This window comes from Alosa pseudoharengus, unplaced genomic scaffold, assembly GCF_046254945.1.
Source record: "Alosa pseudoharengus isolate Yale_2024_CS ecotype anadromous, Long Island Sound unplaced genomic scaffold, YU_APseudo_1.1 YU_APseudo_1.1_scf_2, whole genome shotgun sequence".
Taxonomy (NCBI): Eukaryota; Metazoa; Chordata; class Actinopteri; order Clupeiformes; family Clupeidae; genus Alosa; species Alosa pseudoharengus.
The window spans coordinates 33,136,137-33,153,495 of NW_027468663.1; the positions used below are offsets into that span (position 1 = coordinate 33,136,137).

Genomic DNA, 17,359 nt, shown 5'->3' on the forward strand with positions numbered 1-17,359 from the left:
TGAGAGATATCCGGTATCTTAAACAGACAAAAACAACAACAGGTATTTTAAAAGGGTAGTGGATGTGAATGACTGGAAACATGTAACATTCTGATGAAAACCATGTTTTATTTACTGCACATGGGTATGAAATATGGTGCAATGTGACACTATTCATCCCCACACTGCATTACATTATTAATAGCTTACATTGGATGGACAATGGTAAACAATTGTGATGTGTCCATCACAATCTGTGTTTGCTTGATAAATTCAGGAAGGGGTTGTTAGGTGTCGTTTAATTGAATATACTTACTGAAAAAAAAAAATGATGCATTCAATACTTATTTCCCCCACCGTATTTTGATTGATAAAAGGTGTCAATTTGGAGCTTTAATTCTGTTTCTTCTGGTGTCCTTGGAATGTGTCCATGAAATTAAAGGCACCCAGGTACTTTCCCAAGATGACACTTTGCTTGGATGGTAAAAAGCTGAGGACAGATGTATAAAAACACAGTCAGAATCTGACTAAGAAAGAAAAATATTAAAACTTCTCCAGCATGTACTCCAAAAGACTATATTAGGTATAATTAGGTATACTAATTATACATTCCACTAGCCCGTGTGAACCCAGACAAACCTGCAGGTCTGTCAGAACGGATCCCATTGACATCCATTTCCGAATCACCAAAAACCTGGGGATGCGTTTTCTTTGGCATTGAGTAAACAACTGCATTTAAAACATTTGTGTACAAGAAATGTGTTTGCTGTACTTCTTAAACAATTTGGTAAGTGATGAATGCACCAATTCAAGTTTAATGTCACTGTTGGTTATGCCTCTGGAAGTCGAAAAATAGAAGGTTCAGAAAAGGGAACCTGAATATCATGTTGATATTAGACAGTTGATTATATCAGTTGATTAGACAGTTATTTGTCATACCTCATTTCGAGGTATGACAATACATCAGTTTATTTATTTATTTTTATCAGGGCCAGTAGACCAATTTCACAGTGTCCAGGTGTCCGGCCACGTTGATGTAATTGATGCCTTAATTGGCAGGGTATAACGTCTTCCTGCTTTGCTACTTGCTACTGCCTCCATTTCATCACCAAATACTATGCATAAACACACACACACACACACACACACACGATTATAGTTTATTTATCGTATTTATCGTCTAGCACATCCCTGACCATGCTTACGCACAGACACCAGTGGTACAACTGCAATAGAAATGCATCGCGAGTGTCACATCAAGAGACAGCAGAGTTTAGAACTTCATTATTTTTAATTGATCAAAGTCCACTGTCACTGTCTGATGGTGTGCATGACAATGGGATAATTTAGAACACAGCTCTATTTTTTGAGGGTCAGGTTCATAGAAATGTCTTGTTTTTCAATTAAATTCTCATATTTTGTTTTTTACATCTTCAACAATTTGAGCAAATGTTTATGACAGTGGGGCTTTTCTTTCCTTAGCAACCGTTGTCATTAGTGTCTTCCCAGACACTTTTAATGATGCAGATATGTTGTGTTCTTCCCCAGATCTGTCTTGCCCTAATTTGGTCACATAGATCTATAGACTATTCTCTCAACCTTATCACTTGCTTTTCACTCTGACATACATCACCTCTTAGACCTTATATAGAGAGTTAGATGCCTTCCTAAACATTCCTAATGAGAACTCAAATAGTTACCTGTGTACTCCAGTTAAGTTATAATAATATGCATCTTGCAGTGTAATGACTAAGAGTTTGAATACTTATGAGAATAAATCCACATGTTAGTATGGTACAGGGTAATTGTATCAAGAAAACACTAACATTCTGATGATTTATTAACACTGATATGTTGCTTTCCAGAAACAGTGGCCATCTTTCTGCATGCATGAAAACTGCATACAATGAAAATAGGGCCAGTGTTCTTTTCTTTGCTTTCTGTCCTCATATAATATATATATGTATGGTTACTGACCATCCTTGTTATGCTTTTGGTCCTGGTGTCAATCATACCCCTGCTAAGCTAAAGCCATCACGCCTTAAAATGATAGTCCTACCACATTTAAAGTGGGAGACTGACTACATAATTATGAAAACCCATCTCTTTACATTTTCTACACCTGTTCAGCGATATTTGAATAATAGAAGACTCCTTCCAATTTATAAACAGGAACATTTATAATTAGTCTGCCTAAACCCACTCAACTGACTGTACAGGTCTGAAATAAAGTAGCCATTTCATTCAGCCAAATTTCCTCTTGGTACCCACTCAACAACAGGTGTCTCTTTATAACCTTGTACTGAGCAGGACCGTAATTAAAGAACTGCATAAGTAAGGGTTACTTCAGTTTCAGATCAAAATGCACACTATTAAAAATTCTTCTAAAGCTTCTGGCCAAGAGGCCATTGAAGCCCATATCAAATGTCCCTAAAACCCAGGTACGGAAATACAATTGCTAATCCGGTGTTCTGTCAATCCACTGTTGGAAATACAATCGCTAATCCGGTGTTCTGTCAATCCACTGTTGGAAATACAATCGCTAATCCGGTGTTCTGCCAATCCACTGTTAGAAGTACACTTAGTGTAATTTTGTTTTACCTCAACGTACAATATTTCATATTTCACGTCAATTAAAATCACTAGGCTAAGAACAAAAAAACACACATTCTGGATTGTTTATTTCACCTCTCCGTTTTCAAATATGTGTTACCTACTGCAGTCATGTACCACCGGAAATTATTTTATCAAACATATGATAGTGTGTGGCATTTCAGCTTGAACAGCGATATTTATCAAAAAAGCTATTGATTTGCGCAGAGGTAGCTCATCTCGACAAAGTAGCATAACTTGACAGAACACGAGCATGGGCGTGTATTTCTTTGAAATTGAGTAAACAACTGCATTTAAAAGCTTTGTTTACAAGATTTATTGATTGATACTAGGGGTGTAAAGATTAACCGATACGTATCGGTATCCGTTTTTAACGTGTAAGATACGGCTACATCGATATGTGAAGCCCCGTATCGGAATAAAACTGAAATGAACCGGTCGTTATATCGATTTACTTGTTACAAATCGGTTCATAACCTTTTCTGCTCGCTTAGACTCTGATTTACGTTGCAACCAGCGCGTTCATCCCACTTCCTGTTTTGAAACTACACGTGGCACGGATTTGTGGGTAATGAAGTTCGTTTTGGGCTACACTCATTGCCCAAAGTAGTCAAAGAACTTTATTACCCATACATCTACTGCAACTTAAGCACGTGACAACTCGCACTCTGTCGGTGTTTGACAGTTTTTACTCTATTGTTTGTCAAAATCTAGCGCGAAATTAAACACTTACTATAGCATTCCTAAATGGCAACGATAGTCTGTAGAGTAACCTTACGTTTGATGAAGGGATTTCCTTAAAGTTAAAGAATAATTTGACCCTTGCTGCTAAAACGATGTAGGCTACAAATTATTATTATTTTGCTCATATTCACTCAGACTTGATTTTATTTTGGTATTGTCTTACCTCAACAATAGGCTACAGCTCATTGAAAACAATCAGATATAACTCTAGAAAATCTATAAAGTCTATAAAAATGTATTTTTATGTTGTATTTGGCTGCTTTGTTTGGCTGAAATGACTATTCTTTTTTTCATTTCAATATAGTATATGATACAAACCTCAGTTTAGATAATCATATTCACACATTTGTATTTGCCTAATTGACATGACCATGATAATTGATAATATAAAATGAATGTGCACCTTAAGCAAATGATAAAAAATCTTTCAGAATGCTTTCCATTCTTCAACTGCATCGAACTGCATCGAATCGCATCGCATCGAATCGTACTGAATCGTTTTTTATGAACATGTATCTTTTCTTGTATTCACACCCCTAATTGATACGATTGATTTGGATCTGCCATGACTAATGTCTGAGAAACTATATCGCTACCTTGTTCTACCAGGTGCGTGTGTAGTGCAGTAAAGCAATTTGTTATATTGCGAGGCTGTGAGACTTTCTGTCTCCGAGTCCGCTGGCCCAAGTTCTGCTCACAGATGCTAGGGGGAAGCGAGACGGCCACCATTCGCCCCAGAAAAACTCATATAACCATTCCAAAGACTATGAAGCTGCAAAGTTAAGGTAAATTAAGCTAAACAAACTGCATAGTTCCCCTTTAATGCACCAATTTAAGTTTAATTTCACTGCTAGTTCCACCCCTGCTGGAAGTCAATAAACCCTATCCAGACCCACTCTCAATCTCAACTGAGAATGGTCTGGTGTCAGCAGGGGCGTAGCCAGGATTATTTTATAGGGGGGGCCAGCTGGGTCCAGACTTTTTATTGGGGTGGCACTTGGGAATCAAAACTATTTGAAAACTACTCAAACTCAGGGATTCTCTGGGGCTGAGCAAATGTGAAAAATATGTGGTGTGTGCCTTACGGAAATAAATGCCATTTTTTTTATTTAGCCCTATGAGCCCTACTCTATTTTTGGCCATTCTCACTACCTTTAGTTATAAGCATTTATCCTGGTCATTGTAAGTGCCATTTACACATGCTATATTTTTTCAGAACAGTCTAGACAACCCAGATCTGCCACCAATTCATATTAATACTTGCATTGATTTGGTTTTTATTTCTAAATAATACAAAGACAAAAAGCGTATTATACCATTCTTATCTCTGTAGCTGGACATGACTTTCATGTATGTGTTGGGCAGACTGTCCTGAAACTGGCAATATAAGAACCATGGTGGAGGGGGGCTTTGGGGCTGACAATGTACAGGTGTGCGCCTTACAGAAATAAATGCCTTTTTTTTTATTTAGTAATGAAAAATGACCTTTTGAGTTTGCTTGTTCTGTGTGTACACTCATGATGATTCTAAAACAACTTTTTACTGCATTGTCATGAACAAAGTGAAGGCAAAAAGGTGTTTCTTTGTCGAATAAATTGGGATGCAATGTGAGTCTCGAATTAGATGCCATGCAGAAATTTGCTGGGATCTCATAACCGGATTATGAACATACTTTGCCATAGAGAAACACATGATAACGTTGGATTATGAACATGCTTACAAAAACGTACAAACACGTGGGGCAAGTCGAGCTATATTAAGTTATTATTTTGATGTCATTTCGTCTGTTTTTTAACCCAGAATTATGTACTTGGTATCAAATGATAGCTCTGTGTCTCCTCTTTCATCTGACATGCGTGGCATCTATCCGATCGGATCACGGGTTCGTGAGTAGGGCCTTATTCAAACGAGAGTAATGTGTGCAGCGTTGGTTTTTGTACATGATGTTATTTTGCAGTCACGTTGTCTGTTTTTATAGCCAGGAAGCATCGATACTTGGTACCAATAGATAGCCCTGTGTCTCCTCTTTCTTCTGATATGCGATCACGGGTTCGCGAGTAATTCAAACGCGAGTAATGGGTGCGCAGGTGAACTGTAAATATGAATCAATTTGATTTAATTATTTATTTATTTTTCATACTTGATCGCACAGGCAAGTGTTTAGTCTCGTTGGAAAGCCCCACTTCTGCTCTGTCACGCAATTAAGGTTTCATCTCGCTGCGATGAACAGTTCTGGAGCAATGTAACAAAGAACTCAGGCAAAGCAGCAGCCTGCCTCTGCCTGACCAACTATGGCAAGAACCACGCAGTCAGCAAATTATGTTTTTTTTTAAAAGTAGCCTAGGCTAGGCCCTATTAGCCTACTGTTATTGGAGCCATCCGGAGATATGTGCCTAATATGCTTGCATTTCACCCAAATTTTATTGAAATATTTTTGTAACAGCGTTACCGCGGGCATCCGATTATTTCTGATCAGCCCCACAAGTCAATGTCAGAGCCTACCTAACAAGGACAGCCCAACGCAGCTCACTTGGCTATGATTCGTGACACATTCTAACATCTTATTAGCATTAATGTTCCAACTCATCATCAACTCACCTGTTGTTACTGAGGTTAAGTAGTAGTCTACTGTCAAGTGTTTTTTAACAGATGACTTGAATTGTCCCGCTACTGCTGCTGCTGCACTAGGCTACTCACGATTTGATCACAACCGTGGGCTACACTTCCTGACTGGGCCAATGGTCGTAGATAGAGTGCAGTAATTGGTTCAGTCCCTGCTTTGCAAAGTGTTGGCAAAGTGCCGTCGAAAAGGGCTTTTTTTTTTTTTTTACTTTTCACTGAACGGAGCTGGGGGGGCCAGCAGGGGGGCCAAGCTTTGACCACGTAGCTCCGCCCCTGGGTGTCAGCGAGGCTGTCGTAGAGAACATGAACACTATGCATTTAACAAAAAAGCAACATCTTTATTTTTGTACACTGTCTGTTAAGACACAAGCTAAACCAGCTCAAGACTAAAAACATCCCAGCCATGAACAACAGCAGATGTAGTGGTCATTTAAGTTACACAGATAAATAGGTCCAATGCATTGTAAGGGATTTCCCCCCATAACTCTCCCATTATGCAATTATATGAAAGACGAGCATAATACAACCCCTGGCATAAATTATGGAATCACCAGTCTTGGAGGATGTTCATTCAGTTGTGATATGGAAAAATATGGAATCACTCAATTCCAAGGCAAAAACAATGGAATCATGAAAAACAAACTGACAAAAGAACACTTCAACGCACCACTAGTACTTTGTTGCACCACCTCTGGCTTTTATAACAGCTTGCAGTCTCTGAGGCATGGACTTAATGAGTGACAAACAGTACTCTTCATCAATCTGGCTCCAACTTTCTCTGATTGCAGTTGCCAGATCAGTTTTGCAGGTTGGAGCCTTGGGATGCACCATTTTCTTCAACTTCCACCACAAATTTTCAATTGGATTGAGATCCGGACTATTTGCAGGCCATGACATTGACCTTATGTGTCTTTCTTCAAGGATTTTTTTCACAGTTTTTGCTCTATGACAAGATGCATTATCATCTTGAAAAATGATGTCATCCCCAAACATCCTTTCAATTGATGGGATAAGAAAAGTGTCCAAAATGTCAATATAAACTTGTGCATTTATTGAAGATGTAACAATCGCCATCTCCCCAATGCCTTTACCTGACATGCAGCCCCATATCATCAATGACTGAGGAAATTTGCATGTTTTCTTCAGGCAGTTGTCTTCATAAATCTCATTGGAACGGCACCAAACAAAAGTTCCAGCATCATCACCTTGCCCAATGCAGATACGCGATTCATCACTGAATATGACTTTCATCCAGTCATCCACAGTCCAAGGTTGCTTTTCCTTAGCCAACTGTAACCTTGTTTTTTTATGTTTAGGTGTTAATGATGGTTTTCGTTTAGCTTTTCTGTATGTAAATCCCATTTCCTTTAGGCGATTTCTCACAGTTCGGTCCCAGATGTTGTCCCAGAATTTGTTCCTCATTTGTTTTGTTGTGCATTTTCTGTTTTCAAGACATATTGCCTTAAGTTTTCTGTCTTGACGCTTTGATGTCTTCCTTGGTCTACCAGTACGCTTGCCTGTAACAACCTTCCCATGCTGTTTGTACTTGGTCCAGATTTTAGACCCAGCTGATTGTGAACAACCAACATCTTTTGCAACATTGCGTGATGATTTGCCCTCTTTAAGGAGTTTGATGACCCTCTCCTTTGTTTCAATTGACATCTCTCGTGTTGGAGCCATGATGCATGTCAGTCCACTTGGTGCAACAGCTCTCCAAGGTGTGATTGCTCCTTTTTAACTGCAGATTAACTGGTGATCTAATCTGGTGATCACCAGATCTAATCTGGTGCAGGTGGGAAAGGAAATTGACAGGGTGATTCCATAATTTCTTCCTGGGAATTGAGTGATTCCATATTTTTTCCCTCTGCTTGGTCTAAAAAAAGCAACTGTTATGGACTAACTCATTTTTTTTCTTGATTTCCTTTAATGTTTCCTAAAGCCAGAAAGTTGCCATTTGAAATGAACGTAGTTTTGTGTCATGTCTGTGATATGGCTTTTTTCTAAAAAATTAAACAACTTAATGAACATCCTCCAAGACTGGTGATTCCATAATTTATGCCAGGGGTTGTATTCAATGAACAGATTTCACTTTGAAATCTTTTCACAGGCAGAATGTTTCAGTGGTATTTTTGGTGACCACAAGGACTTAAGACTATCATAAGCCCCAATATATCGTCCCCAGAGAGCAGCCTTTTTCCATTCCACAGAGCTTAAAAAAGAATAAAAACATATGACACATTCCTGTCACAATAGGTAGTACTGGAGAGACCGTAACCTTTAAAGCTACAGTTCGTGTGGCATTTAAGGCAATCTATGACCAGAAATGGAATATAGTATTCAAAACAGTGTTCAAGTGGGTCCCACATCATTATTTTGCTATGGTAGCCCAAAAAGGACAAACCAAAACATCGTCTGTACAGAGGTCTTGCTTGTTTTCGCGCTAATAATCAAGAAGAAATTATCTATATGCAACAAAGGAAAAACTACATAAACACTCATCACTGAGCAGCTCAAAATATATATATCCAATCTACCTTTTATTGGCAAAATTTATTGAAAAAGTAGTCTTTAATCAATTAACCACCTTCCTACCATCAAATGGGTATTTTGATTACTTTCAGTCTGGTTTTCGGGCAAATCACAGCACTGAAACAGCCATCATTAGTTTTCAATGACATACGCCTCAACACAGATTCAGGTAAAACATCAGTCCTAGTGCTACTGTGCAGCATTTGACACAGTTGATCACAATATTTTAGTACACAGACTAGAACACTGGGTTGGATTTACAGGCATAGTCATCAACTGGCTAAAATCATATCTACAAGAAAGGAGCTTCTTTGTTGCCATCGGAAACTGTACCTCAACACCAACGTCCTTGACCTGTGGTGTTCCCCAGGGGTCGATCTTGGGGCCACTATTATTCAACCTCTATATGCTCCCACTTGGACTAATCATCTAAAATAATTTGATGTAATATCATAGCTATGCAGATGACACACAAATTTACTTAGCTCCGTCATCAAACGACTATGGTCCTCTTGAATCTATGTGTCAGTGTATAGAACAAATCAACACCTGGATGTCTCAAAACTTTCTTCAGCTGAACAAAGAAAAAACTGAAGTATTTATATTTGGTAAAAAGGAGGAAAGACTTAGGGTTGCCACTCTCCTTGACACAAAAGGGTTGAAGGCAAATGATACTGTTAAAAATCTTGGTGTATTAATTGACAGTGATCTAAATTTCAACAGCCACACGAAAGCGCTAACTAAATCAGCTTTTTACCACCTCAAAAATATTGCCAAACTTAAAGGGCTGAGGTCAAAGCATGAATTAGAAAAACTCATTCATGCATTTATCTCCAGCAGGGTTGACCACTGCAATGGACTGTTCACAGGCCTTCCTAAAAAGACTATTAAACAGCTTCAGGTGATACAAAATGCAGCAGCTAGAATTTTAACAAAAACTAAAAGAACTGACCACATTACTCCAATTATTAAGTAAGTCACAGAATTGACTTTAAAGTACTATTGCTTGTTTATAAATCAGTAAATGGAGCAGGACCTAAATACCTATCAGACATGCTTCAGCAGTACACACCTTCTCATCCTCTCAGGTCCCATTTGAAAAACCTGTTAGTAAAACCTACTGTTAGAACTAAACATGGTGAAGCAGCTTTTAGCTGCTATGCGGCTCAGCTCTGGAACCAGTGGCGCAACGAGCCAACACCGGGCCCATATGCAGGATTATCAAGGCGGGCCCCCCTTCTACAGCACGTGATAACGCAATGTCCACGAGTAGGCTAGGCTACCATGAATAGGACAGGATAGGATCCTTGAGACACAGCATATAAGAGATGAGATGACTGACAAAATCAGGAGTACGTGCACCACAAAAACAAAAATACTGGTGAATGCGCACAACACATGAAAAAACACTGCTGGTGACGGCGCACTATAGCCTAACACATGAAAAAACACTGCTGGTTAGGCTACTATATGAAATTGCATTAATGATAGTCATTATGTTATGCTAAATCATTAATTTAGCCACAAACATAGCACTAGTGCATAATAGAACTGCCCGTCTGCCCTCTTTGACTGAGCTGCCCCCCTTACAAAAATAAATAAATAAATAATTAAAAAAAAAAAAAAATATATATATATAACGTAATTTTGATATTCTTAGAAAGCGAAAGTAGGCTATGTGTGAGCGCAGATAGGTGCGTCCAATGTATCAGCTGGAATAGTGATGTGAGTCGCCGAGCAGAGGTGATGGATGTCACAGGTGAGCTACATGAAACTTTGAGAATTCAAATTCAAATTATGTTAGGAAAAAACGGTGAGTATCCTAGTGTAGCAAGAAGCATATTTTGTCAATGTCATTAACGTGAACAATATTAGACAGCTAACTGTATGTTGCATTTTTGCACGCGAAGTCTATTTGATGGAGAATACGTGAACTTTAAACCATTAAGATGGGCAATAGGTGAATAGGCAGACATCATTAGTCTATTAACCTAAAGGCTAATGAATAACTTTAGACAAGGTGCATTGCTCCTAAACTCAAACAAGTTTATTTATTACCTGTTTTGGTCCAACAAAGATAATCTTAACATGGACTATGCTGGGCTGTGTTAAGCTCTGAACAATGTCCGATTTACAGTGAAAGGCCCGGTCGCGAGTGGCGATTATTGCGATAGGGGGCCCGGCCGCCAATCATGTATTTCTAGTGTGATGCGGGCCCCTGATTGGTCCGGGCCCGTAAGCAACCGCGTACCCTGCTTTCCGATAGTTACGCCCCTGTATGGAACCAACTTTCGGATGACATCAAAAAGGCCCCAACTGTAGCCAATTTTTATGACTTAAGACCAAACTGTTCTCAGATGCTTTCTGCTAACTGCGTTGAGTGCGTTCTGCCTTGATAATTATTCTACCTTGTCTTTTATTACTTTTTTACTACTTTTGCCTTTTTTTTTTTGCTTACTAATTATTCTTTATTTTTAAATGATTTTACCTTGTGTGTTTTATGTTTTCTTTTTATTATGATCTTTACCTTTTGAACTATTATTTGACTATATTGCTCTTCTATGTTTTTATTTGCTATTATTGTTTGGTTTTGTTTATGTAAAGCACATTGAATGACTTCTGTGTATGAAATGCGCGATATAAATAAACTTGACTTGACCCTAGGCCCACTTTCAGACTCGTTAAATGGCTACATTTGGCCTTGGAAATATCGGTCCTCCCTGAGGCAGATATCTGAGCTCCCTGAGGCTATGATGTTGCACATGCAGATGTTACAACCAAGAAAGCACATGCAGATGTTGCACAAGTATTTGAATATTTGCTACTTTGACTACAATATCTGGACTTATTTTCTATACCAATGCAGAAATGTATGGTCATCATATGATTATAGTTCTGGTTGTAATTTATTCAACCCTCAATGGCATAAGATAGAATGGCACATGGAAATTAGAAAAACAGTATTATTAGACATTATTGTAAAGAAAACATATATGTTTGTACATAAAATGGCACATTTGGCTTTTTTTGTTTGTCTCCGTTTAACAGGACTACATGAAAACTACTACCCACTTTTTAATGAAACTTGGTGGTACTGTATTGTATTTTTAGCCTATGTGTTTTAATACTTTTATCACTTAATTTGTGCAATAATGTAGACTAAATATGTCCAAATAAATATGTCTATGAAGACTAAATATGTCCAAATATTTTTTCCTACACCTTGAGAATGTCAGAATAGAAATTAAACTTAAATTAAAATACTTTTTAGCATGCATGTTTCACCCACTGCATGTTGCAATTGCACCCTAACCTTTGAACAGCTGGATTAAACATTAATCAATTTCAAACAAACATAAGGGAGGTGAAGCCTTCTCTCATATTCACTGTGTCCCCAATGAGCCCAATCATTAACTGAGGCATTCTGATCATTGTTTGTACACCCCGAAAGGAGTACAGTACCTATAAAGTTGACTAAAAAGAGGAATATATATAAAACAAAATCATCTTTTGGAAATGGATCTTAATGCCTTAATTAAAAAAAATGAGGAAAAACCCAACCTTTAAGGACACCAATTTTCTTTGTGAATGAAAAATGTATCGCAAATAAATAAAGGTTCTTCATTAAAATACAGGGTGCATAAGTAAAACAATTCATTCAAATTAATTTTAAAAAAAGTAATTAAAATTAAAATACTTAATTAAAATACAGGGTGCATAAGTATATTTTATTCCTCTTTTTAGTCAACTTAAGCATGGGTCTGAAGACTTTTTATAAGCACTATGTGTAAAGGGGTATACAAAGCAGGACAATGGAGGAGGAATATACCACAAGACACTACCAAGAAAGACGTATTCTTAGTCGACACAGAGAAACCAGTTATAGAACATGAGACATGAGGCCTTAAATTCTCTCCTGGGCACTTCAAAGGCATTGTGAAGACTGAGACTGCTCCTCTTACTTACTTTCATTATGCTCGTAACAGTTCAGTACACTCCAGAATCATTCAGTATGCTCCAGAAAACTCCACTGACGTTTGGCTGCCAAGACACATTCCCCACAGTATACACAAAGACGTTAACTTCATATTAAAGATGCAACCCACCATTCTGGTGAATAGCTGTTGATATTTGAGCTCGACAATCAAATGGCACCCTCACCTCTGTGCTCCTTGTTCATGACTTTGTTTCCCAAGAGTGTATAAACATGAGAAGGTTTTGATTTTGAGCGTACACACTAAACAGCCTGCTAAAGGAACATCCATCTTCTATCTATAAATTACATGTCCGTCCATCCGTCCGTGTGTGTGTGTGTGTGTGTGTGTGTGTGTTAACCGAATACCTGTCGAACCGTTCGTCCATTCAATTTCAAACTTGCTACGGGCACGAGTTAAGTGCAGTGGCAAGTTTGACGTTGTTTGGATAAGTAATGCAAAAGATATTGTTAAATATATCGGTAAAAGAAGCACACATTGGCTTTCTTTGCTCTAGCCACTCCCCTTCTCACACAGCACACCCCAGGACCAGAGACAGAGAGGGTAAGCAGAGTTTTGGCAACACTGAATCAGGGCACAGCACGGGTCAAGAAAGATGCAAGATGTTTGGATGATTAAGGTATACCAACCAAAGTAGTCCATTAGCAACTCAAAACCACTGGCTGGCACTCTCTTCATTTTTAAATCAAGAGGACACCACACCACTAGAATAAGAGAACGCCACACCACTAGAACAAGAGAACGCCACACCACTAGAATAAGAGAACGCCACACCACTAGAACAAGAGAACGCCACACCACTAGAACAAGAGAACGCCACACCACTAGAACAAGAGAACGCCATACCACTAGAATAAGAGAGCGCCACACCACTAGAACAAGAGAACGCCATACCACTAGAATAAGAACACCACACCACTAGAATAAGAACGCCACACCACTAGAACAAGAGAACGCCATACCACTACAATAAGAACACCACACCACTAGAATAAGAACGCCACACCACTAGAACAAGAGAACGCCACACCACTAGAACAAGAGAACGCCATACCACTAGAATAAAATAAGTGCACGTTTTCTCGATACAGACACGCACACAAAAAAAAAATCAAAAAAATCAGACACAGACACACAAAAAAAGAAATCTAAAAAATCTAGCAGTAACATCTCCTGGGTTCTGTACATTTCTTACCTTTTTAAGACCAATAATAGATTCATGCTCCTTGGCAAAAGTAGGTAACTTTGTTCAGTTAAAATGGCATCCACCACATTCTTGGCTACATGCACAGGATCAAGGATTGGCAAGAGGGTGGGCCACCTGTGAATTACAAAAATCAGGTGAAAATTCCAGTAGTGCCTGGCTGCAGACCTCATCTGTGGGTACAGAAGGCAATCTGAGTTTAGCTCATCTGTGGGTATGGAAGGCAATCTGGGTTTAGCTCATCTTTGTGTACGGAAGGCAATCTGGGTTTATCTTATCTATAGGTAGTGTACCTTTTTTACCCCTTAGTTAGACAAGCAACACAGGAGGGTGATAACTTCAGCAACTTGCTGCTGAATAGGTGTTACAAGATTGTAAACAAGCCTGAGCTTCGCGGGTAGTTGCTTGCTAAAATGCTAACACAAAGTAGGTGGCTAGTAAATAGATCATACATCACCTACCTTTTGCGAATTATAAGGGCACAAATCCCCAAATTATTTGTTTCATGAAAAATATCGGCATCTATGAGCTAGCTCAGCCATTTTGGCTTATTTTTTCGAGTTAAGTTTCAAGCAACGTCAACATCATGTTACCTTCACTTGGATTGGCAGTAGTCTTGTCAAATCACTTAACATTTACATTAAAAAGACTTCTTGTCCATTTTGGCCTTGCCTATCTGGTGGTATAACGACAAAAGCGTCTGATTGAAAATGAACGCCAGCTGGTCGCTTTGCTTCTGTCTCTTGCAGCTGGTGTGAGCAAGGGGTTAGACAATGACAGAGACGAGACGAGACGTACACTACAAAAAATGCTCAATTTTCTAGATGTTATTAAATTACTCTGTGTTTTCTATTGTCGTTGTATAAATACAATCTGATCAACATGATCAATAATTATATTCAGAATTTATTAACTATGGAAAAGACGGCTGCATGTAACATTATCAGCCCACACAATTCTTTAAGTCTATCGAAGCAAATCAACTTGGGAGATAAAAGCACTTACTTGGTAATGCAGCCATCAAACATGCCAGTGTTGATGAAGTAAGGGCACACAATTGTAGTCTTCACCCCATCTTTGCCTGTGGCTAACAGGTCCAGAGCAACAGACTCTGCAAAGCCAATGGCAGCAAATTTGCTAGCACAGTAATCTGAAATTAAAAAGGAAAGACTTCAACTTGAAGTAAATAAGTAGTAAAATAAATTCTGGAGACTAACAATATCTACTAACATATGGTTATTATTTTAATTGTGATAGCCTTATAATTATTAACATAGGCCTAGGTACTCATTGTTTGCTTATTTTATTGATAGACGTTTGATGAACGTTGAGAACGAAATGAGTTTTCGAAGGTATTTTCAACTATAATATTAAGGTATATCATACTATGTGCATCTTTGCAGTGGCAAGCGCCTTCTTAATGATGTTGCGTGCCGAGACAAGGAAGCACTCACACGTGGGTGCATACGTAAATTTGCATTCAGTTGGTCTACCATGCCTACTTCTGCTGTTTTACAGAAATAGCCATGATTCCCAATTCCAAAAAGGATAACTTTACTTCATTGTTAGTCTATATCAAAATCGGTTGTTCACTTTGTGTGAATGACGCTATTTTCCGCGTGTTTTTTATTCCAACCGTGGGCACTTTGGAGCAGAAACGAGAACGCGCACACATCCTGAATTACTTACACCTGGCTTGACATAGTCGCTCCTACTCATCCTGGATTGGCATTAGTGAAACGAGTTGAGCTAGGATGACCAGACAACGCTATGTCAAACCTCGCTTTATCACTTATCTTGGATGTCTTAATTCTGCCTTTGTGAAATACCCCTCTGGGGCCTATTGCACAAAACAAGGATAAGGGATTAAGCCGGGATATCTTGGTTATCCTGGCTCAATTTATCCGTGATCCAGTTGCACAAAAGCGGGATAGGGGGCAGCAGGATATGTTATGGTATAAGTTACCATGGCGATTTATTCTGTGGAGCTAGCCTGCTCCAGAACAGGCTAAATTCCAGGATCTATTTAATCTCATCCCTTATCTCAGTCAGCAGTCACCACAAACGGAAACCAATAGTTATTCCACTGCCCACTACACATTTTTATCACATATACCTAGACCCACTGTCATTATTTAAACGTTTGTGAGCATAAATTAACTTTTACATACTCGCCATTCCCGACCTGTCATGCGACAATGTGACGTCACGGGAGTGCCTAACCATTTTGCGCGTGGTGGTCACGGCACTAGTTGCAATGTTCTCCTAAACAGAGGTGTTGCTGTTTGTTGCTGTTGTGAAAAGGCTATCGCTACTGTTAGATTTGAGTGGTTTTCTGTATGTCATTCTTTTGGTTCTTTGTTTAATACTGCAGAAACTGCGTGGACAGGATGTTTATTGTAAGCAGACAGAATGTTGTCACCTTACAATAGCGAATGGTGTACCTAACTAATTGTTCCCCCACAAGACGTCTTAATTGAATAAGGCTATATCACTGCCTGTTTCCCCCCCTCCAATTTGACCCCAGACGTGAATGTATATTCTGGTATTATAATTAGCCAGGAGTATCCCAGATCTTTGCTTCAGTTCATTACCTTGGCTTCACCTTGCAACACTGTGCTGTGCTGTGCGTACAACAGGGTTACCAGAACTCTGTTGTTACATCCAGAATAAAGAACTATTCTTTCGCAAGCCAGCCTCAAGTTTTACCTGCTCTAACTACACTGGAATCTACTCGGTCAACGGTGTCTCCATTTGGAATTAAGGAGACAATTTCAATAGCATTCTTCAGTTGGTGTTTCCACCCAGTTGTACGTGAAATAAGGAAAAAACAAGATTCATCCTGAAGAGGACAACAGCCTGTTTCAATGGTGAGTCATTTTTAATTTTTAATGCTACAAAAAAGAACAGAAATTTGCTGTTTTTGGGTTATAGTTTGACCAGAGTGTACCAGTGGGTTGAGCAAGAAAAAGTTTTGCCTGCAGCTGTCTAGAAGCCAACCGTCCTGCATGTTTTGTGTATACAACTATTTTGACGTCGTAGGCCTATTTAAGCATTTTGAGCTTTGCATTCTGTTTTTTCATTTTGTGGATGTTTTGAGATAGATTTTTTTTATCTCTTGGCTAATTTAGTAGTGGTGACTGACTAAATTAGAGGCTAACTGTAGCTTAAGGCTAAGTTAGAGTTTGTAGCTACTGTTTTATGTGCTTGTTAGTATTTCCCGCTGCGCTGTAAGACAGTGTTTCAAGTCTTATTCTGTAGTTCTATGGTGCAGGGTGTGAGGCTGCAACAAAGAATGACTGGATTTGGTGTGGTGCATAGCTGAGGCTAGGCAGGCATATTGTTCGCTGCGAGGCAGGAGAAATTTGATAGTGCACAGTTTTTATGTGCTTGTTAATATTTTGCGCTGGGCTGTAAGACTGCGTACAAGTACAAACACAGTGTTTTCGGCGGAGTCTTTGATGCGCCTGATAATATTTCTCGCTGGGCTGTAACCTGCGTGCGCTTTACAGCACTAATCAGACAGGAGATTATTGATCAGGGCACAGCGTTTTGAATTGCCTGAGGGAATCAAGCGCAGTTTCCAGACAAGTTGGGAAACACAATTTGTTTTAAATGTTAACATCTAAGCAGTGATGCTTGAAGTAGGCTACGTAGCCTACCAGTAACATCT

General features: G+C 38.9%; 1 protein-coding gene across 2 annotated transcripts in view; it reads right to left on the minus strand.

The window, feature by feature from the left end:
- Window positions 1-141: 141 nt before the first annotated feature.
- Window positions 142-17,359, minus strand: part of sdr16c5a (short chain dehydrogenase/reductase family 16C, member 5a) — a 35,111-nt gene continuing 17,893 nt past the window's right edge. Inside the window, exons 5-8 of one of the 2 annotated variants that reach the window (XM_076294681.1) lie at window positions 14,692-14,836; window positions 13,678-13,803; window positions 12,454-12,528; window positions 380-469 (exon numbers count right to left, since the gene is read on the minus strand). In XM_076294681.1, coding sequence (XP_076150796.1) covers window positions 12,495-12,528; window positions 13,678-13,803; window positions 14,692-14,836 — 305 coding nt within the window. In that variant the 3' untranslated portion in view covers window positions 380-469; window positions 12,454-12,494. Of the gene's footprint in view, window positions 470-12,453; window positions 12,529-13,677; window positions 13,804-14,691; window positions 14,837-17,359 lie in introns of both variants that reach the window. The other variant, XM_076294680.1, reaches the window with a different exon arrangement.